The sequence below is a fragment of the Thalassophryne amazonica genome, chromosome 16, assembly GCF_902500255.1.
Source record: "Thalassophryne amazonica chromosome 16, fThaAma1.1, whole genome shotgun sequence".
NCBI classification, from domain to species: domain Eukaryota; kingdom Metazoa; phylum Chordata; class Actinopteri; order Batrachoidiformes; family Batrachoididae; genus Thalassophryne; species Thalassophryne amazonica.
Window position 1 is genome coordinate 61,453,333 of NC_047118.1, and position 23,636 is coordinate 61,476,968.

Consider the following 23,636-nt stretch of genomic DNA (forward strand, 5'->3'; position numbering starts at 1 on the left):
TCATTTTATTACATTCTAATAACTTCATTATGATTTCTTTTGTACAATAGTATGTTAAACTTTGCTGAATCGCTGATCAATGAGCTTCGGATCATCTCTCTAGCTCCATTGGTTATGGAGAAGTCAGATGGGGCTTTTTATCGTCACGATATACAACTTCAAATTATGAATTCACTTCTACCAATCGGTCAGATATTTTATTGATCAAAACAAGAGCGATCAGAGATTTCTGACGTCCACCAATCCTGATACGAATCACCTCCAAAATTCAATGGAGTCTTCCGTGGTCTAATATCTATCGGTGGTGCAAATTTGGTGAGAATCTGTGAAGTAGTTTTGATGTAATCCTTCAAAGACTATATGAAGTGAAACTTGATCCAGAATCTGGATCCGGATCACCTCTAAAATTTAATAGATTCTTTTATGGCCTAATATTGATCTGGGGTGAAAATTTTGTCAAATTCCGTGCAGTAGTTTTGACGTAATCCTGCTAATAGACAGATAGACAGACAGACAAATACAACCCCTGGCAAAAATTATGGAATCACCGGCCTCGGAGGATGTTCATTCAGTTGTTTAATTTTGTAGACAAAAAGCAGATCACAGACATGACACAAAACTAAAGTCATTTCAAATGACAACTTTCTGGCTTTAAGAAGCACTATAAGAAATCAAGAAAAAAAGATTGTGGCAGTCAGTAACAGTTACTTTTTTAGACCAAGCAGAGGAAAAAAATATGGAATCACTCAATTCTGAGGAAAAAATTATGGAATCACCCTGTAAATTTTCATCCCCCAAACTAACACCTGCATCAAATCAGATCTACTCGTTGACATTGACCCTATGCCATGACATTGACCCTATGTGTCTTTTTACAAGGAATGTTTTCGCAGTTTTTGCTCTATGGCAAGATGCATTATCATCTTGAAACATCCCCAAACATCCTTTCAATTGTCCAAAATATCAACGTAAACTTGTGCATTTATTGATGATGTAATGACAGCCATCTCCCCAGTGCCTTTACCTTACATGCAGCCCCATATCATCAATGACTGTGGAAATTTACATGTTCTCTTCAGGCAGTCTCATTATAAATCTCATTGGAACGGCACCAAACAAAAGTTCCAGCATCATCACCTTGCCCAATGCAGATTCGAGATTCATCACCGAATATGACTTTCATCCAGTCATCCACAGTCCACGAATGCTTTTCCTTAACCCATTGTAACCTTGTTTTTTTCTGTTTAGGTGTTAATGATGGCTTTTGTTTAGCTTTTCTGTATGTAAATCCCATTTCCTTTAGGCGGTTTCTTACAGTTCGGTCACAGACGTTGACTCCAGTTTCCTCCCATTCGTTCCTCATTTGTTTTGTTGTGCATTTTTCGATTTTTGAGACATATTGTTTTAAGTTTTCTGTCTTGACGCTTTGGTGTCTTCCTTGGTCTACCAGTATGTTTGCCTTTAACAACCTTCCCATGTTGTTTGTATTTGGTCCAGAGTTTAGACACAGCTGACTGTGAATAACCAACATCTTTTGCAACATTGCATGATGATTTACTCTCTTTTAAGAGTTTGATAATCCTCTCCTTTGTTTCAATTGACATCTCTCGTGTTGGAGCCATGATTCATGTCAGTCCACTTGGTGCAACAGCTCTCCAAGGTGTGTTCACTCCTTTTTGGATGCAGACTAACGAGCAGATCTGATATGATGCAGGTGTTAGTTTTGGGGATGAAAATTTACAGGGTGATTCCATAATTTTTTCCTCAGAATTGAGTGATTCCATATTTTTTTCCTCTGCTTGGTCTAAAAAAGTAACCGTTACTGACTGCCACAATCTTTTTTTCTTGATTTCTTATAGTGTTTCTTAAAGCCAGAAAGTTGCCATTTGAAATGACTTTAGTTTTGTGTCATGTCTGTGATCTGCTTTTTTTCTACAAAATTAAACAACTGAATGAACATCCTCAGAGGCTGGTGATTCCATAATTTTTGCCAGGGGTTGTACATAAATAAATAAACATCAATGATTTTATTACATCCTTGGCGGATGTAATGAGTGTTTGATCAAATCTTTAGCCACACTGGAAGCAGACATATTATGATAAGCATGTTTTGCTTGACCATGACCAATCTGTCCCAAAACTCAGTCAACTGGACAAACTAACCAAACTAACTAAAGTGTGTGCCGGTAAAAGATATCAATGACCATCATGCAAGTAGGGAACACTAACTGAGACAATGTGCATGAATCTCACTGAGGTTAAAAAAAATGCCCCTTACTTTACTTATAGTCTAATCTAATATGGTGTTGCATCCATCCAATATGTCAATCTGCATTACTTTACAATTTAATTCAAACTGGTTGTATTTGTAGAGTTTTACATTTTACTACAAAAAGCCTCGAATTTGTCCCTCACTGCAGGATCCTTGATTTCCGTCGAGTACCCCCAGTGGCAGGAAGACTCGTCAACATGACAAAGGAGATCAGAGACGCGACTCGTGATAAGAAGCTCTGGAGAACCTTCTTCATCTCACCAGGTAGGAACTCCGTGAAGCTGAGCTAACTGATGTAGCTGCTGTGGCTGTTGATTCAGAAGATCTGCATCTCTGTGCTGTTATCTTTTGAAAAAAAAATTCACATTTTATGTAACCTGTCGTCTTTACAAGAACATGTAGCAAAGACTGGATTGTGTGGATCAGGACATTAATGATCCATCCAGCATGTGATGATTCATCCAAAACCAGAATCAAACATTTGGTAACACTGGAACCAAGTATACTCAAAATGCTGCAAAAAAATCATATAAATTTATGTAGCTAGACTCTGCTAATAAAAAACTGAAAATAATCCAATAGAATGTGTAGATGTAAACAGCAGATTGTGTGCACAGACCTAAAGAGAGAATCTGTAAGTCTGAAAAGGATGGAGCATTAAAATGAACCAGATCATTTATTAAACAGAAACTGGAAGAGTGCTAAAGGTTAACTGGCCAAATAATGGAACACACAGAACATTATTTACATCGCAATTTATGTTTGATATTATATATATTGCAGGTACTGTGGCTGTTGAATGACGTAAAATATTTTTTTAAAAAAAGGGGGACACTACGGTCATAGTTTTCATCTTACAAATAGTCATCTGGATGTGAAGATGTGGAAAACATTTCAAATTAATCAGCTTAGAGGTACTTCTAGCATTTTATTGGAGATGTAGAGACAGGAAGGGTATGTCATTTACATACATCGATATATAAATACCAGTCACAATTGTTGACACCATATTTTTAATTTATGTCTATAATTTTGTACGTATGCAAATAACAGTTGAGTTGTCATGACTAAAATTTGAATAAATGAGTTCCATACTGACAAACATTTAGTAAAAGTAATCAAAAGTGTCAGGTAATATTTTATTTTCATGTTTTTAAAAAGTTTCATTTTTTTACAGAAATTTGTATGTTAGAATTTACCTACGTAAATTTACATTTGCAGGGAAACAATCTGATCATTAAATCATGAATATACTTGAATTTCATGAGAAATCATGTGTCGCTAGTGTAATTTTTCACATATTTACCAGTGTGTTAAAGCATTCATCAACCAGTTGGAAAATTAGCACTGAATATGAACTATTTTTATGGTGTCACTCCAGTTTTACTGATAAATTTGTCAGAGGAGAGCCAGAAACAGTGTGGACAAAGTGACAGAAAACATTTGCCATTTTCATTTTGTTGTTGTCCCAGCCATGTTTCTTTTCTTTGTTTTTTCTTCTTTATAACATACAGTAGTATTCAGAATAATAGTAGTGCAATGTGACTAAAAAGATTAATCCAGGTTTTGAGTATATGTCTTATTGTTACATGGGGAAACAAGGTACCAGTAGATTCATTAGATCCTCACAAATCCAGCAAGACCAAGCATTCATGATATGCACACTCTTAAGGCTATGAAATTGGGCTATTAGTAAAAAAAATAAGTAGAAAAGGGGGTGTTCACAATAATAGTATCATCTGCTGTTGACACTACAAACTCAAAACTATTATGTTCAAACTGCTTTTTTAGCAATCCTGTGAATCACACAACTAAATACTAGTTTAGTTTAGTTTATTTCTTCACATCTGCGAGGCATTAATTTTGTTGGTTTGGAACCAAGATTTTGCTCATTTACTAGTGTGCTTGGGGTCATTGTCTTGTTGAAACACCCATTTCAAGGGCATGTCCTCTTCAGCATAAGGCAACATGACCTCTTCAAGTATTCTGACATATCCAAACTGATCCATTATACCTGGTATGCGATATATAGACCCAACACCATAGTAGGAGAAACATGCCCATATCATGATGCTTGCACCACCATGCTTCACTGTCTTCACTGTGAACTGTGGCTTGAATTCAGAGTTTGGGGGTCATCTCACAAACTGTCTGTGGCCCTTGGACCCAAAAAGAACAATTTTACTCTCATCAGTCCACAAAATATTCCTCCATTTCTCTTTAGGCCAGTTGATGTGTTCTTTGGCAAATTGTAACCTCTTCTGCACATGTCTTTTAATCAACAGAGGGACTTTGAGGGGAATCTTGCAAATAAATTAGCTTCACACAGGTGTCTTCTAACTGTCACAGCACTTACAGGTAACTCCAGACTGTCTTTGATCATCCTGGAGCTGATCAGTGGGTGAGCCTTTGCCATTCTGGTTATTCTTCTTACCATTTTGATGGTTGTTTTCTGTTTTCTTCCACGTGTCTCTGTTTTTTTTTGTTTTGTTTTTTTTTGTCCATTTTAAAGCATTGGAGATCATTGTAGATGAACAGCCTATAATTTTTTGCACCTGCGTATAAGTTTTCCCCTCTCCAATCAACTTTTTAATCAAACTACGCTGTTCTTCTGAACAATGTCTTGAACTTCCCATTTTCCTCAGGCTTTCAAAGAGAAAAGCATATTCAACAGGTGCTGGCTTCATCCTTAAATAGGGGACACCTGATTCACACCTGTTTGTTCCACAAAATTGACAAACTCACTGACTGAATGCCATACTACTATTATTGTGAACACCCCCTTTTCTACTTTTTTTTTTTACTAATAGTCCAATCTCATAGCCTTAAGAGTGTGCATATCATGAATGCTTGGTCTTGTTGGATTTGTGAGAATCTACTGAATCTACTGGTACCTTGTTTCCCATGTAACAATAAGAAATATACTGAAAACCTAGATTAATCTTTTTAGTCACATAGCACTACTAATATTCTGAACACTACTGTATGCAGTACAGCCATTGATGATTAGCATTATACTGCCCCTGTAGTTGATAGAGGTATTGCAGTTTACAGTCATGAAATTTCTTTTGACTTTCGTTAAACTTACATCAGATGTACAAGAACATTCTGCAGTGTGGGATTGTGGGCTTTGAACCCTGGAGCTTCTTGCTAACTGCTTAGCCACCGTGCAACTTGCTGCTGGGATGCTTGTGTTGTCACAAGGGCAGTGACAGTCACATTGCTAAAAGCACGTGTTTGTGCCTCAAGGTTTCTGAGCAAAGTGGCTTTCCAGTTACTGTGTTCTTAACAAATGCTAACCAGCCTGACCTTTCATCCTCCTCATCTAAATCAGTGTTTGCTTTTCTCCCTTCAGCCAACAATGTCTGCTTTTATGGAGAATGCTCTTACTACTGCTCCACTGAGCACGCGCTGTGTGGCAAACCAGACCAGATAGAGGGCTCGCTAGCAGCTTTTCTGCCAGACCTCAACTTAGCAAAACGCAAAACATGGAGAAACCCCTGGAGACGCTCCTACCACAAACGCAAGAAAGCCGAGTAAGAAATGACAACACGTCTTGCTGTTTCTCCAGTGGTGGGCGCAGCGAACCTAAAAGTTCACTTCATAACTGCTAATCTGTTAGTTGAAAAGATACCTGTGATAACACTAAACTCATAAACCATTAAAACATTTAGCTGAATCTACCTTATCATGGGCGCAATTTGGTGGGGAATGGGGGGGACATATCCCCCCCACCTTTTCAACCAGGGGGGACAGAATATGGTATGCCCCCCACCTTCTGACATATATGGGTGATTCTTTAACTACGGGCACTATTGGCCTTGTAAATGTAATTTCCACCACACCATTGCCTTACAATATAAAGCGCCTTGGGGCAACTGTTTGTTGTGATTTGGCGCTATATACATGTGCTCTGATGTCACTGTTTATCTCCATAGAAACTACCCAAACAATCTTTCATACAAACTGTTTAAAGGGACATTACAGTGTTGTGGTGGAAATTACGGCAATAGTGTGGGACAACTACATTTTGTTTAAAAAAATCACAACAGTTGTATGACATTGAATACCCCAATTATGTTTTGATTATTTTACTGATATTTTATTCAGAGATATTTTAAAACATTAGAAAAAACGTTTCTTTACCATTCATTTTTATCATTGAAGATCAAAAGTCTGGGTGTGGGACAATCACAAAACGGCAGTATTTGCATGTAAAGATGCTGACAAAAGGTGAAAAAGTCATCATAGACTACTAGAACAAATTTCTTAACACACTTTCATTGTAAAGATAACTATAAAAGTGTGAAATTTCCCCTTTTTTCTGTTTTTCATACAATATGATCAAAGGACATAATAAGTGCCCGTAGTCTAAGAATCACCCATATGTGTGCACTTGAAACATGCTATGCCAGTCTTATGTGCAAACCATGTTAGTCTTATGTGCAAAACCATGTCAGAATAGTAGCTTTGTTTCTGCAAGTTTGTATTTTTAGCAGCATTGACTTGTTTACAACACCTGTTTCTTGTTTGTCACATTCGGAATTTTCTGGGACTGCATTTGCCCAGATTTGAAACCAAAAATAGTTGCCTCTAGGGACTAGTGTCTACACATAAGTATCAATGGACCATATGCTAATTTACTAAATTCTGAAAGTTAGAAAAGGAAATCAGAAAAGCTATCTGGGACCTCAGAAAGCCCTTCTGCAATTATTGCTCGATCTCCAAAATCAGTCTATGCAAGCGAAATTATGTTCAGTATGAGTGTTGTCATTAGTGCCACTTCGAAAATTAAATTCATGATAAGTAATTTATCCTAAACTTATGATCTGTTGTTTTTTCAAACTTATGCAAAAACAAATCTTGAGAAAAAAACATACAGTATGCGATAGTTAATAATTATTAAGAGCCTGTTCTTTCATATTTATGAATACATTTTACCACATTGCAGTTGGTTTTTTTTTAATGAGAATTCAACCTATCATTCTTTTTGAGTTCTACACATGTGGTGATACCTTATTTACACCAGGATGTTAATAAAATCAATGCTGGCTATTCTCAGAATAAAGTACTTATATCCACAGTTTCAAATTGCATAAGTCAAATGGTGTCCACTTTATGGTCTTCTCAAAACATTAAAATTACTGTTCTGGATGCTCAGAATGCATCTGAGCTTATCTAGAAACCGTTGGCTTCTGGGGGCCTAAAGCGGCCCCCAGACCCCCAGCACATGGGCTTCTGCGCTGCGGGCCTCACACTTTGTCCCCCCTAAGTTCTAGTTCTAAATTGCGCCCTTGTACCTTATTACAAATTTATTGTATGTCTTTTACTTTGGCTTGGTCTTTTTGGTTCTAAAACCCTGAATAACCACCTCCATCTCCTCAAGGATTGTGTCACTTATTGGTTTAACATATGAACTCTAAAAGGAACAAATATGTACGTATTTAGATTTTACAACTGTTTTTGGCCATTAAATGTTATACTAAAACTGTTTGGTAACTTGGAGTTAGAGAAAATAAAAACCAATTAGCCTCAAAGTTGAGGCTAATTGGTCCGCTAATGGTTTTCAAAGCTGGCTGAGAAGCTCATCAGCTGATGAAACGGCATAGCTTCTCTAATTAGCGTTTAGCTGATTAGCTAAACTGTGCCCACCGCTGTCTCTGTAATCTCTTTGGAATGTTCCATCTACCTCTTTAACAATAATTTTGTGCACAGTATTAAACAGTAATGTGGGATTAGTTTTATGCCTGAATCCATTTTAACAGCAAATTTAATAATTTCAGCTCCACCACTAACATGATGCTAAATATTTTAGCCTTTACTCCACAAAGACTAAGTACACAGTAAATTGTGAATATCCCCATAAACGTATTGCATCTCCATGTTATGAGTCACACAGACTTAAAAATAAATAAATAAATAAAAATATTCTCTTTGCATTTACAGAAGCAGAACAGTCTAATATTACAGGTCTGCTGAACTAAAGTAAGTCCCTTCGGCTGCTCCCTTGTTTGCACTCGGGGTCGCCACAGCAAATCCAAGGTGGATCTGCATGTTAAATTGGCACAGGTTTTATGTCAGATGCCCTTCCTGACGCAACTCCACATTACATGGAGAAATGTGGCAGGGGTGGGATGTGAACCCGGAACCTTCTACACTGAAACCAAGCGCATTAACCACTTGGCCACCACCCCTACTACAGGTCTGCTGAACTATCACGATCAAATCAGAACCTGATTAAATCTGCTCAATTCTGCAATATTGCCACAGTTTTGTTTTTAATAGGATCAGCTGTAGTCAAACACCGATGATATCATCATCATCATCATCATCATCATCAGTGTTTCTTTGTCAAGCTGCCAAGAAATGACTTCTGGATATTTTTCATTGATTCTCAGGTGGGAGGTGGATCCAGATTACTGTGATGAGGTTAAGCAGACCCCTCCATATGACCGAGGCCCTCGTCTGCTGGACATCATGGACATGACCATCTTTGACTTCTTAATGGGTAACAAGAAATTCATTCATCCATTCATTAAACCATCACATCTATTTTTCCCCAACATTCATTGCTTCTCTTACAACAGGTAACATGGATCGCCACCATTACGAAACATTTGAGAAGTTTGGTAACGACACCTTCATTATTCACCTGGACAACGGAAGAGGGTAAAACGTTTTAACGCCTTTTAAAGTAGATGTAATTCTTTTCAAATCCTCACACATTCATATTTAATGTCATAAAATTAATAGAGGTATCATCAAAAATTACAGTTTCAAATGTGAACTTAAGACCCAGTCACACGGCACTAAACGAAGTACAACCGAAACAAGAAATCTGGACTTACATTGACCTTTGGAGGCCTCGTTTAATCATCGTCCAGCTTCGTTCCTGCAGCTGGCGGTTCATCAGAATTTTCAAACTATCATCTATATTTAGTTTTGCTGTCTGTTTTGACGGTTCCTTATTGTTTGCATAGTTCCCCGTAATATTAGCGTTCCATTTGACTGTCGTCCAACTTTGTCCAACCTCCCAAGTCCGACGTCTTGCACGAACGTTTGATATCTGAACGGATCAATAAGTAAAGCTCCGATGATCTGCACGTAACGTCCTTGTATCACTGACGACTCGTCTATGTGTGGGACGAAAAGCAACGTGGTCATACAGAAACAACAGTGGTAAGGATGTTTTATCAACTACTTTAACTATTGACGCATGTTCCAGCTGTTTGTGGCTGGCTTGTGTGTCACACACACTGTTGTGAAGACAAACATCTCTCATCTGTTGTCCAGACAACCAAATCTTGCCCATGCGAGTACTACAGACATGTGCACGGGGTTGGTTGCGCTCGGTCTCATACCCGCTGTCAGTCACGTCATCGCGAATGTTTTGATTTTGTTTAAAGCGCCAAGGTCAACGGTTGCTTAGTTTTTCTTTTGTTATAGTTTTCGTTTTGTTTCATTCCTTTTTGCGCACCTGAATCACAGGTTTTTCAATGATGGGGAAGGTGCAGAATCGTTCGTCTACATTTTCTCGACAATTTGTGACTTTTTTTTTTCGTTCAGCTATCGCCGTGTGACTGGGTCCTTATAGCAACTTAAAAAAGAAGGGGGGGATTATTTATAAAGAAACAGTGGAGTGCTTCAGACTTTTGCACAGTATTGTATATTGAACAAAAAGGCAAAAATAGTTTTTTTATGTATTATTTAGAAACACCACCTCCTTTAGGGAGTTCTGCTGTCACCACTTCTATTCCACATGTTGTTCCAAGTGGGTGCTTCGGCTTTAGAGACAGCCATAGAGACCCTTTTGCTCAAAGTAAATACATAAAAAGTATTGATAGTCTAAGGTTAAGACTTAAATATTGTCAAAAAATGTTAGCTGTTGTGAAAATAAATGTGTGCTATTATCTTATTAAAGTGGTTGTATAATAGTACAACAAAAAAATAGTAAAGATCGTTCATACAGGCTAAAAGGTTTGAGAACTGTCATGTTTGTGAAATGGAGAATCATACACATTGATTATCTGCAAAATGTAATCTGCAACCTCACCACTAGATGTCAGTAAATACTACACACTGTAGCTTTAAAATGTGTTTAGAATTTACTGTAAATATGAAATAATTGATTAAAAATGGAATGCACAAAAAAGCTAATTTAACACTGTCACACTTTGTTGCACAAAACTGAGTCCCAATACTGACAGTATGATCATTTAGTGCAAAGAAAAAATGCAGCCAGATCCTGTTTTGTACTTTTTATAAAATACAGATTTCAAGTATTCTTCATTATGTTCAGCTGTTTTGTAATAAAACCTGACTGGTCTTTTGTTTCCTGTGTCCTAAACTTTGTAGGTTTGGAAAACATTCCCATGATGAACTCTCCATCTTGGTGCCTCTTAGTCAGTGCTGCAGGTCAGACATCTGTGTGTTTCCACTCTGAGTTACAGACGATGTTATACGCATTTATTTCCTTTTGATAAACACAAAAGACTTTATGGTCAAGTATTAGTTTGGCCAAAGAAATTACACTTTTTTCTTTTTCTTTTCTTTTTTTTTTTTTACACAAATTGCAGAACCCATAAGATGTTGAAAACTTCTGATGAGAATATCAGGTTAATACTATGAATGAATTAAAGTTCTCCTGATCTCTTTGGTCATTAACAGGTATTTTATGGTTAAAAAAAAAAAAAAAAAAAAAAAAGTGTTGTTTCACATTTTTCTGCTCCAAGAATACTGTGAGCTTTCATAAAAAGGGAATTTTAGATGCACTGGGTGTGCATGAGAACTAAACGCTGCCAACTGCAATGTTACTACAGCCAGACCTACAAAATTATACATATATATAAACAATAAATATTTTCTACTACTTGTAATTTGCTTAACTTTACTTCCTTTTTCATTTCCATTTTCTACTTTTTTATTTTATTTTTATAATTTTTTATTCATTTACAACCCTGCATTTCCACATTTATTTATTTATTCATTTATTTATTTCTTTATTGGGCACTTTGGTTATACACACACACACACACACACACACACACACACAGGAAAATCAAACATGTTGCTTCAATTAAAAAAATGAGAACTGAAATATATATGAAAATTTGTATTTGAGATGATAATAATAACTGTCTAATGTTTGTAAATATATATATATATATATATATATATATATATATATATATATATATATATATATATATATATATATACATATATATATATATGCGCAGCTGAGTAGTGTAGTGGTCCTTTGGAACAACAGGTTGTTCCTTCCAAAGGCCCCTGACTGGGATTCAAACCCCGGTTTGAACACCAGTCAGGACACATATCCAGTAAGGGTCCTCAGGTTAGACACCCCCATGCTATCTCCTCCCCCAGCCTACCTTGGAACATGAACAAGAAACATGTAAATGAACAAGATCTGTGTCAGTTCCTGAGGAACCAGGACACACTGATGGGAAATGGGCTACTGGAACAAGACATACAAGGACTGACAACATGCTACTATAACAAACCCAATGAGAGAGGCCACAATAAATTGGCCACAGAAAGTCCAGTATGCTAAGACTCTATGAGCAATGGAAGGAGGATTAATGTGTGTCAGAGCCACAATCTAGGATGAGATGAGGAGCATCTATGAAGATGCCTCAGATGAATGCCTACAATAATACCTCAGACAGCTGAAGACAGATGGTAATAAGGAGCAGGAAGAAGAGATATCATGGAAGACCATCGATAGATAGAGGAAGTGTGCCCCAGAGACAATCCAGCACATAGTGCATATTATAATAAAATGTAGTGCTGCCAAATTATAAATAAACAAATGTAGGCAAAAACAGCAACAATACATCATCAGCCAGGATCAGATATAAAATAGTTTATTTCATTATCAAAAGTATGTATTCATAATTAATAGAGATTACAGTATTATAAGTTGTCGTGTCATTAACACTAATCACGTTTAATCTGATTTTTAATCATCTTTCCATTTAATCTTTGTTCAGGGTGAGAAAGTCTACATACCTGCGTTTGCAGCTTTTGGCCGAAGAGAAGTACCAGCTGAGCTCCCTGATGGAGGAGTCGCTGCTGCATGACCGCCTGTCCCCCGTGCTGATCCAGCCTCACCTGCAGGCCATGGACCGCAGGCTCCACCTGTTGCTACAGGTTCTGGCACACTGCGTCGACAAAGAAGGCTTTTCCAATGTTGTGATGGATGACTTATCTGGAGAAACGAGTATGCACAGGAACCCAGGACACAGGTAGTGAGGACAAGGCTTAATGATGGGGACCAGCAATTACAGATGGACAACAGACAAATGGGACTGAACCAAAAATCCTCCTCACATGGAGCTGAATTCAGTGAATTCCTAAACTTGCCATCAATGCCTCTGCGGATCCTGCTTTTAAAGACACTACTGATGACTGTGCTCAGAGACTTTATTTAGAGATGTAGTATTTTTGTTTTTTTCAGAGGTTCTATGAGACATAAGTGTCCTGTATGTTTTGCTTTCAGTTTCAGTGTTTTATGATATTAGTACCAAATGAGAAATATCACTGACTGGATGCTGTATCATCTGATAATAAGCTTTATCAATCCATCGCAACTTATGACAAGGTTGAAAGTGTATAAAATTTCACTGCATTACTCACTTTGTAAAACGCGTCAGAAGTCATTTTTTTCCACCTCAGTGATCACAAAGTGAATTAAAGACCATCTGCAAGCAGGAAAATAAGCCCGTACCATGATGCTCCAACATATTTACCTCCACCAAGGAAGTCATGCTTTCACCAAGTGTTTGCGCAACATTAATCAAAAATGAATAAAGTGATTTTTTTTTTTCTCAATACTGGACCCCCATTTCCCAAAAGCATGTTAAGGCTCAGATGTCTGTAGAATCAAATTTACATTCCGTTCAAAGTGAAAGATGCTCATTAAAATGATTGATGAGTGCCGCCTGACTGCTTGTAGTCTTTTAATAGCATCTTAATGAGCACCACAACTTTCACGAGGAACCAAAAATAACACATTTAAGTCATTACTTGGGTTCATTCACCTACATTTTTATGACTGTCTAAGTAAAGACCCATGATGCATTCAGGTGTTAATATATATACAGGGTTTATTTATTTGTTTGTCTGTCTGTCTGCCTGTCTGTTAGCGGGATTACGACAAAACTACTTCACGGATTCTCACCAAATTTGCACCATAGATAGATATTAGGGTGTGGAAGACTCCATTAAATTTTGGAGGTGATCCAGATCCTGATTTTGGATCAAGATTTCTGTTTATATAGGCTGTGAAGGAAAATGTCAAAACTACATCACGGATTCTCGACAAATTCTCACCACAGATAAGATATAAGGGCATGGAAGACTCTGGTGAATTTTGGAGGTGATCTGAATTCTGATTGGTAGATGTCAGAAATCTTGGATTGATCTTGTTTTTTTTTTTTTTATAAAACATTACTGATGTGATGTAGAGTGTGTAGTGTGTGTGTGTGTGTGTGTGTGTGTGTGTGTGTGTGTGTGTGTGTGTGTGTGTGTGTGTGTGTGTGTGTGTGTGTGTGTGTGTGTGTGATCAGCACAATGGAGAGCTCATTACTAGAAAATGAAATCCTGAATTAAAAAAAATAAAATAGGGTGGTTAGGTGTGTTCTTTAATAGAAACTATACAGTTTGGGGGAAAAGACACATAACAGAACTATTTTCCAACAACTTTTCCAAAAGCTACCTATCTACAAACTACTTATCTAAAACATCTTAGTTCTGGCCTAAAAACAGAAAACACTACATTTGTGCTGCGCCTGAAAAAAAGCATTTTTAACATCGCTCAACATGTTTGGCCTTGGTGGAGGTATGCAGGGAAATATTGTCCTTCTGTTTTAAACTCTAATTCAGCTGTTTCCTTCATGTTGCCATATTTTGATTTTGTATCTTTTATACATATTTCCTCTTTTTGGAAGCTCAGTACCAAATGTAGTCTGACAGCTGATCAGTTTAATTTATTTGTACAGCACCAAATCACAATGTGTCACTTCAAGGCGCTTTACAACAGTAAGGTCAGAAAACACTTTCCAAAAATCTAAACTAGCATCAGTGTGACATCACACTTGTGTACATGCATTTTAGTATTGTGTATATCCATTTCTTCAGATCCATTTCCTGTGACCCAATTAGTATCTGCAACATAATTTAATTTGTAGCCGTTTGTCCGTAGCCATTTTTTAAAAAGTATAATTAGTATGTAGTTACATTTATATTTGACCAAACTACAGGTTATTCACGCATTGAAAAGATATGAGGTGTCTGAACTAGATCATTGGTAATAATTTTCCTTCGTAGTTTGAATTCACTTTTGTATTTGAATTCAATTTCAATTGATTTGCCTCTGGATACTTTTATTTTTAGATGATAAAATTTATTTTTATCATCACTCTTATTTTCATTCTAATAATAATAATTATTAAATACAATGAATATTTTGAGTGGCTCAGGTGCGGTTTTTCTCTTAAGAGTTTTGTGCACTGGTGAACCCAGATTCTGTGCAATGGACAAGAAAAGAAAAAGAAAGAAAAACAAGAAAGAACACGACCTGAATGCTTTTGTTTTGTCAGTATGGATCGGACTGATAAAGCTACTAACATGTAACGTCTGACCAGCTGGACTCTTGCAGGTAAAAAGGGGGTTTAAAAAGATTTGTCCCACAGCAGTAAGGATGCTGAGCACTGGATTTGGATTTTCATATTCCCAGTGTAAATATAGCTATAAATACTCTGAAGACCTAACAGGCTGCACCACAAACTGATTTACTGATGTTTTCTGCTATTGCATTGTTACTGTGAAGATCTGTTTATTCTAATTAAAATGTGCAACAAAAGACCACATTTCTGTGTGTACGTAGGACTGCATGTGTGCTGTTTTAGATTCTGTTAAAGAACATTTAGGTACATCTCCCAGCTAATTTTGGAAGGAGTAAGACTAAATTGATCAAGTGCGGTAGAAAGTGGAGGCCTCAGCAGGCAGTTACTGAGGCAGAAGCACACTTGAGACATCAGGAGATCGTCAGCGTGGTATGTCAAGGCCGTTTGGGTCTTGGGAACTACGATGGCAAGAGGTGGAGTAAAGCTAATGCGAAAGCCAAAAGAGAACTGGTGGTGCAGAGGGTCCGGCAGGCAGCAGAGGAGGATCGCCAGGTGAAGGCAGTAGTGCTAGCCTCCCAAGGCCAGTGGACCCTGTGGGACCAGGCACTGGAGCGTCGACTGTCCTGGAAGGAGCTATGGCAAACTGACCAGGGGAAGCTGTCTTTCTTCTTACGAGCAGTGTCTGATCTGCTGCCAACCCCAAGCAACCTAAAGATCTGGGGTGCAGAGGAGGACCCCTCTTGCAAGCAATGTGGGGTGGCCTATTGTACTCTGAACCACATCTTGACTGGTTGTTCTAAGGCATTAGCGGAAGGATGCTACAGGTGGAGACATGACAGGGTTCTCATGGAGATTGCCGAGTGGGTGGAAAACCAGAGGATTAAGACGAATAACAACCACAGTCCGCCATCCATTGGCGTAAAATTCCTAAGAGAGGGCGGCAAAGTACCTAAGAGCAGAACAGCAGCCAAAAACCTACCTTGCATCCTGCAGAAGGCTTTCGATTGGGAGTTAAGCGTGGATGTGAAGAGGAAACTTGTCTTCCCTCAGGACATGGTGGTAACTACCCTTCGACCAGATATGGTCCTCCTGTCCAGGAGAACAAAAACCATTATTGTGGCAGAGCTGACTGTGCCTTGGGAGGAGAGGCTAGCCACGTCCCACCATCTAAAAAAGACCAAGTATCAGGACTTGGCGGACGAAGCAGCATTAAAAGGGTGGCATACAACTTTTTTCCCAATTGAAGTAGGCTGCCGTGGATTTCCAGCAAAATCGGTGCACTACTTCCTCCAGAGAGTGGGTCTGGAGTCGAAACAGCTGAAGCAAGCCATCAGGGAAATAGCCAGCATGGCGGAGTCGAGCTCAAGGTGGCTGTGGCTGATGAGGGCCCAAAGTTGGAACCCTTCTGCAGGCGAAGGCTAGTCAGCCTCCGCAGCCCCACTCAGGCGAGGTGTACAGGTTAAGCGGCGAAACACCTGTGACCCTGAGATACCTGCTGATGACGCAGAAGGGTTTTCCAACAGAAGAGGTGAAGCAAGGAACGGGAGTAAGGATCCAGCCTACATAGTCTGTAGTTGTTTGTAGCGTAGCATCTTTTGATGTTTATTCACCTGTACTGATATGACCGTGGGGAAAGGCCCACTGGCGGTGGGGAAGACCCACTGACATCCATGAAAGAATGGATGACAGCTTGGAAAGACGGCACGCTATAGTGCCAGGGATAGCACCCCGAAGCACTGCACAAACAAGCTACAACTACTGAACAAAGAGAATACCCCCAGGCAGACCGAGGAGGGGGGGAGAATAATCTGCCACCACAGACGGATTATACGATTAAAGACCTGGGCAATGGCATAAGGAGTACGAGAAAGGATGCTTCAAGTCATGAAGGTGAAGTTAAATAAAGATGCAATGTCTGCAGAAGAATTTTCAAGAACGAGCGTGGGGTCAAAATCCATCAAGGCAAGTCTAAGTGCAAAGAACAGAGCCAGCAACGCAAGGCAACTGATACTACACAGTGAGTTATCTCTGAGTTTATCAGTATAGCCTGTCAGTCGATGGAGGACCAGGGCCAGGAGGCAAACCACAGTGCACCGGACCTCTCCGCTCTAACTGCTCGGAGCACTGGAAGAGGCAGCCAATCCAAAAGTCCTAAAGACTTTTTGAGGAAACCACGTTTGAACTTACCATCAGCAGCAGACCACAGATGGCAACAATTGGATCAAGACTTGAATACCACTCTCGATAATATCTTGAAAGGAGAGGCAGCCAGGAAAATCGAGACCATGGTCCAAGTGGTGTACCAGGCATGCCACGACATTTTTGGCGTGAAGGAAGGGAAGGTTCTTAGTCCACCATCACGCCCTAGCAGGAGGCAGAGACAGATTAGAGAGTTGCGAGGAGAGTTGAAGAAACTTAGGAAAAGATGGCGGGAAGCAAACATAGTGGAGAGGACAGACCTGAATGAAGTCAGGGCACAGGTCCGGAAAAACCTGGTCCACCTCCACAGAGTGGAGACATTACGCAAGAAGCAGAGGGAGAAGCGCAGAAAGAGGAAAGCATTTGTAAATAACCCTTTCCAATTTACAACAGAGCTCCTAGGAAAACAAAAGAGCGTGACACTGAAATGCTCAAAGGCAGAGGTAGAAGATTCTACAACAGCTGCACATGGCGACCCCCTTAGAGACGTCCCTCTGGGGGAATGCCCTTTCCCACTGTCAGCACTTTCGCCACATACCCCTTTCAACATGGCAGACTTCACCGTGGATGAAGTAAGAGCGGTAGTTGAAAAAGCACGAGCAGGATCAGCGCCAGGGCCATCAGGTACCACCTACAAAATCTATAAAAACTGCCCACAGCTTCTGAAGAGGTTAGCAAAGCTCCTAAGGACACTGTGGAAGAAAAAGCAGGAACCTGGGTTCTGGACACTTGCTGAGGGATGCTTCGTGCCCAAAGAGTTAAACTCGGAGAGGCTCGATCAATTCCGGGAGATTTCTATGCTGGATGTAGAGGGCAAGATATTTTGGTCCATCATTGCCAAAAGGCTAACAGCATACCTGCTTGCCAACGAGTTTATCGACCCAAGTGTTCAAAAAGGTGGGGTTCCAGGTTACTCTGGCTGCTTGGAACATACAGCAGTGATCAGCCAGCTTATTAAGGAGGCCAAGAGTAATAACAAAACCCTCTCCGTTGTATGGCTGGACCTTGCCAAAGCCTACCCAAGCGTCCCACATCAGTTAATCCAGAAGGCATTGGACCACTACCGTGTACCGGCAGAGGTAGTTGAGCTTACCATGTCACATCTGGACGCGCTAAGGATGAGGTTCTCTACGAATGACTTCACCACCAAATGGCAAAGGCTTAAGAAAGGCATAATGGCAGGATGTACAATTTCAGTGGCCCTCTTCATAGCTGCAATGAATCTATTGCTTGAGGTTGGAGGGGCACAGTGTAGGGGCCCGAAAGCAGATGATGGCATAAGACACCGCCTGCCGGGCCTTTATGGACGACGTTACGGTCATGACTCCATCAATCCAAGGAACACAATGGATCTTAAGTGCACTGGAAAGGATGGCGACATGGGCCCGGCTGCAGTTTAAGCCTGAGAAGTCGAGGAGCCTTACTATCCTGAAAGGGAAGCCAAAATGAAATTCCTTTAGCATTCAAGGTGTGGACATCCCAAGGAGTCAGGAGCAGGGAATCAGGTGCCTTGGAAAGGCCTATGACAGTTCCCTTAAGGACGGCGATAACCTCACTAGCACCATAGTCCAGCTGTGCACGTGGCTGAAGGCAGTTGACAATAGCCAACTGCCTGGGAGGTTTAAGGTGTGGTGCTTTCAATATGGGATCATACCACGACTGCAGTGGCCCTTTTCACTCTATGACTTCCCCATGTACCAAGTAGAAGGGATGGAAAGGCTCTGCAGCAAGTTCCTGCGGAGATGGGCCTCCCTCCATCTTTCAGCTCAGTCAGTCTCTATAGCAAGACCTCAAAGCTCTCCCTACCAGTAACATCGGTGGCTGAAGAGTTTAAAGCCGCCAAGGTGAGAGCAGTCAGCACACTCCACTCATCTGATGATGGGAAAGTGAGGTACGCAAGTAAGAACATCAAGTGCGGTAGAAAGTGGAGGCCTCAGCAGGCAGTTACTGAGGCAGAAGCACACTTGAGACATCAGGAGATCGTCGGCGTGGTATGTCAAGGCCGTTTGGGTCTTGGGAACTACGATGGCAAGAGGTGGAGTAAAGCTAATTCGAAAGCCAAAAGAGGACTGGTGGTGCAGAGGGTCCGGCAGGCAGCAGAGGAGGATCGCCAGAATTTGAGGCTGTAATTGCTGCCAAAGGTGCATCAACAAAATATTGAGCAAAGGGTGTGAATACTTATGTACATGTGATTTCTTAGTTTTTTGTTTTGTTTTGATAAATTTGAAAAAATAAAAAAAATGAAAATTATGTGGTGTTGTGAGCCTTATTCCACAATTCCAGTTGTACAATGATGATACAGCAGGTACAACAAGAACATCAGATATGTGAAAACTCAAAGCCAAAACCAACAAAAGAGCTGAAACAGATCAAGAAACATCATCTGGTTTCATCCACTTTACAGCCAAAATGTTCAGACAAAATCATTCTTACACCTAATTTAGAAATGTTTCCCAAGGTCACCTCCACAAATTTCTCAACAGCATCAACCTTAAGGTCAGCAGCTCTCATGGCAAAAATATGAAGCACATCCAGAAGATAAGTAAGACCCTTCAGCTGCTCCCTTGTTTGCACCCTGGTCACCACAGCAAATCTGAGGTGAATCTGCATGGTGAATTGGCACAAGTTTTACACCAGATGCCCTTCCTGACATCTCTCCACATGACATGGAGAAGCAGAAACCTTCTGCCCTGGAAACAATCTCATTCAAGGCTTGGCCACCACCCCTACCCCATAACACCACACAATATATAAAAGAAATGTGTAAGATGCTTAAAACTGTTTATCTGTGGCATTTTAGTGCAATTTATGTCTTATTTTAAAATTTGGGTGGAGAATCATACTGTCTTTTATGGCAGGTTTTGGAAATAAAACTTGATTTGTGTAAATCTGGATTTAAGGTTAAGCTCACCTGTAAATGTCTACAATACAAACTTTGTGTTTTACCCTTTAAAACTTCACACCACGTCATATTTAAAAAAAAAAAAAAGGCTTTTCCTGCAGCCCAATAAAATAGAAGTCTACCTTTCACTACAGATACACAAGAGATCTGTGGACGCTTGAGATGTAATTACAGTCAACGGACAGTAGATGGCACGCAACCATTGTGTTTATCTTTACAGATGTTCCATCTTCGTCCTACAGGTGGCGTAATGTTCCAAAAAATAAAGGATCTGCAGTTGAACTAATTTTTCATGAAAGTTTTTTTTATATATATATATATATATATATATATATATATATATATAATGACAGCGTGTCCCTAAGTAACCCTTCATTTGACACAAAGTCATTCCAGTGATACCCAAGGATCCTCCAGAGACCTAGTCCCAAGCAGTGTTGTATAGTAAAGAAGTAAAAATACTTCACTACTGTACTTAAGTACATTTTGGGAGACTTGGTACTTTACTTGAGTTTTTTTAATTCAGCTTACTTTCACTTTTACTTCACTACATTTCCAAAATTAATTGCATACTTCTACTCCGATACATTTTCTATACACCATGCCGTTACTCGTTACAAAAAAAAAAAAACCCACACACGAAAAAAGTCGTGTTTTCACCCAGAGACAACTAGTAACTGCAACGAAGTCAGGCCAATTTGTCATGAGGCATGTCCGGTAGGCTTTTTTGCAGTTATGCACTTGTGCACTTGGGGGGTGTTTGTCAGGAAAATGATCATTTCTCTACATTGATTACAGACCTGCAGTGGGACTGTAATCAACTTTTCTGCAGCCCGGCTTTGCTTTGAACCTTGAACCAATCGAAGCAGTGATTCGCAGATCGAAGCATTGCTTCAATCTACGATTCGTGGATTCATTGTTTAATTTCGCTTTATCCTATTTTTCCCCGCTAAAACCCTGAACAGCATATGTCTGTGAGTAATATTTAATATTTTTATGTTAAACCAACCTGTTATGGTCTTCTGAAACAGTTGATAGATGTATTTTATAACTTAAAAATGGGACCGATGTTAACGCATTAGCATGTCTATGGCCTTTTCAATGTTAAAGTTAGCATTAAGCTGTTCGCATCAGCACTTTAGTGTTGATTTGTTTTCTGTATAGTTAATGGCTCAGCGTTCGTTGTCGTAAAAGAGTCAAATTGTAATTTTTAAATTTATTTTTATTCATATATTAATAATAGCAACAACAATAATAGTCTACATAATAGACAATAATAGTCAATAATAATAGACTAATAATGTTACAATACAATTTTAGAGAAAGAGACAAAAAGAACCTAATGAAACAAAACACAACAGAAAAGATAAAACCATGTAACAATGAAAATAAATAAATACATATAGAAATAAATAACTTTCCTGTGAACACCTAGTGAGTAGCCTACTCTCGTTTAGGTTTTGAAACCTTGTTTCTGAAGTGTTTTTGTGTGATGTGCACAAGTTTAAGTATTTTGACTAATACTACCAGTCATTTACAAGCCTAGATAAACTTTGTAATATAAAAAAATCAGTCCGTTTTTGATTATTAACATTTACTTGTACTTTTACTTTCAGTACTTGAGTACATTTAGTTGTACATTACTTGTTATACTTAAGTACAACAAATACTAGATACTTTAAGACTTTTACTTGAGTAGCATTTCAATCAGTGACTTTAACTTCTACCAAAGTCATTTTTAAAGGGGTGTCTGTACTTTTACTTAAGTGTGATTTTCCGGTACTTTATACAACACTGGTCCCAAGTTGTCACCTTAGCTCACTGATTCCCGTCCAAGTCTCACAATCATACAGAACTACCACAATCCAAGTTTAGCCAAAGATGTATCAATATGAGTGATTCATAAACTGCAGCTTGATTTTTTAACTTCTGTGACAACATCCCTTTGACCATGGATCTTCAAAAAGTTGGCGAAAAACAGCAGTATGACCTCAAGCTTTTATAAAATTAGAACATATCCAATGATGCTCATACATGAGCATTTTGAAAAGTGATGCTTGTATTTTTATAAGTATTAATGTTGGACACAGGTGCTGCAGCTCTGTGTCTCCCTTGTACCCTTTACAACACAATACAAATGAGTGAAAGAGAAATTAACAGAAAAAGCTGAATAAATAAGTGGAGAAAACCACAAATACAGAAGGTTCCACAAAAGTGCAAATTCTGCAGACTAAAAAAATACAGTCACCAGATTCCAAAGCATCAGAACTCCTGTGGTGGCCCAGAACTTACAGACTTCAGTGTTTATCACCAGTCTATGTATTTACACACTGGTGCACTTCACAGCACTGACCACTAGATTGTGCACCACTCCTGCACACCACAACATGTTTCTTAACTGCTCTGACAAACGTGACCAAACCATGTGACCACAAGTTTTACTGTATAACTCCAGCTGTTCCAAAACAATAACCCAGTCACAGCATTCCATGTCCTCTGGGTTTGTTCCTGATGTTTTGTCCAGCTCTCTCGCATCACCCAGAGGCAGCTTCTCCTGCCTAGTAACAGTATCCAACACCAATGTCCTCCTGTCTCTATGGCAACACAGAGCTGCCCTGCCTCCCATTGATCCAAGGTGTGATGAGTCCTCATCGACCCTGACCTTTACACCTCCCACACTGACCCACCAATGAACTTGAAATGAGCCTGAATTGACATGATTCATTTGAAAGGATTATAAGTGTTATTATTGTTGTAATACAAAGAAATCAGTCAACACTATATAACACTTTAATGTGATACCAGCATATAAAACTTATGGGTGAAAATACCATTTAAAGCTTGTTCTTTAAATACTATAAGAATATGGCATATGAGAAATCATAACTACAGTGGTACTTGGTGAGTGCAGACCTATGCCAAGGCTGAATAAAATTACATTAGATTAGATAGAACTTTATTGATCCCTTGGGAAGACTCCCTCAGGGAAACTGAGGTTCCAGCAGCATTGTATAGCAGCACACAGAGTAAGAAGCACACAGAGTATCAAAAGTGAAAGTAAAAAAGAAAAACAGTTTGCAATATAAATACCAGACATACTCATCAGTGCTGGTTTAATGGCTCCTGCTGTTCCTCTCATTCCCTGCCTCTGTCTTCCTGTTACTCCTTCTTCCCCTACGTGAGGGGGATAATAATACGGGATAATAACTGTGGCAATAACTGTGGAATGATGTTTGTAACTCCATTTCTTTCCATTAAAAACTGAATTAATCTAAAGTTTCACTTGTTGATTGTCACCAAGTAAGGTTTCAGCAATGAGTATTAGTTTTTGAGAAATGAACAGAAATGTCAAAAAGATGCCTCTTCCCCATAGAAAAAAATATATATATTTCGCAACCCCCACGGTTACGATGGTACCAACACTCAGGAGGCCCATCGGGGGGCTTTCCATCGCTGTCCCAGCCTTCCTGTCCATCACCTCAATGCACAGCCCATTCTACACACCATGGGAGGAATGTTCCTCGTGAAGACCTGCACGTGGCCAGCAGACGCAGGCTTTCATCAAGATTGACAGCGACACACGTCTTGTGGTGAATCACTCCCACACCCAGAG

General features: G+C 39.3%; 1 protein-coding gene across 2 annotated transcripts in view; it reads left to right on the plus strand.

The window, feature by feature from the left end:
* fam20ca (FAM20C golgi associated secretory pathway kinase a) overlaps positions 1–13,234 on the plus strand; it is a 163,817-nt gene extending 150,583 nt beyond the window's left edge. For both annotated transcript variants that reach the window (XM_034189534.1, XM_034189533.1), the window contains 6 exons: positions 2,421–2,536; positions 5,628–5,808; positions 8,671–8,780; positions 8,860–8,941; positions 10,628–10,687; positions 12,286–13,234. In XM_034189534.1, coding sequence (XP_034045425.1) covers positions 2,421–2,536; positions 5,628–5,808; positions 8,671–8,780; positions 8,860–8,941; positions 10,628–10,687; positions 12,286–12,544 — 808 coding nt within the window. In that variant the 3' untranslated portion in view covers positions 12,545–13,234. The remainder of the gene's footprint in view (positions 1–2,420; positions 2,537–5,627; positions 5,809–8,670; positions 8,781–8,859; positions 8,942–10,627; positions 10,688–12,285) is intronic.
* The last annotated feature ends 10,402 nt before the right edge of the window (positions 13,235–23,636 follow it).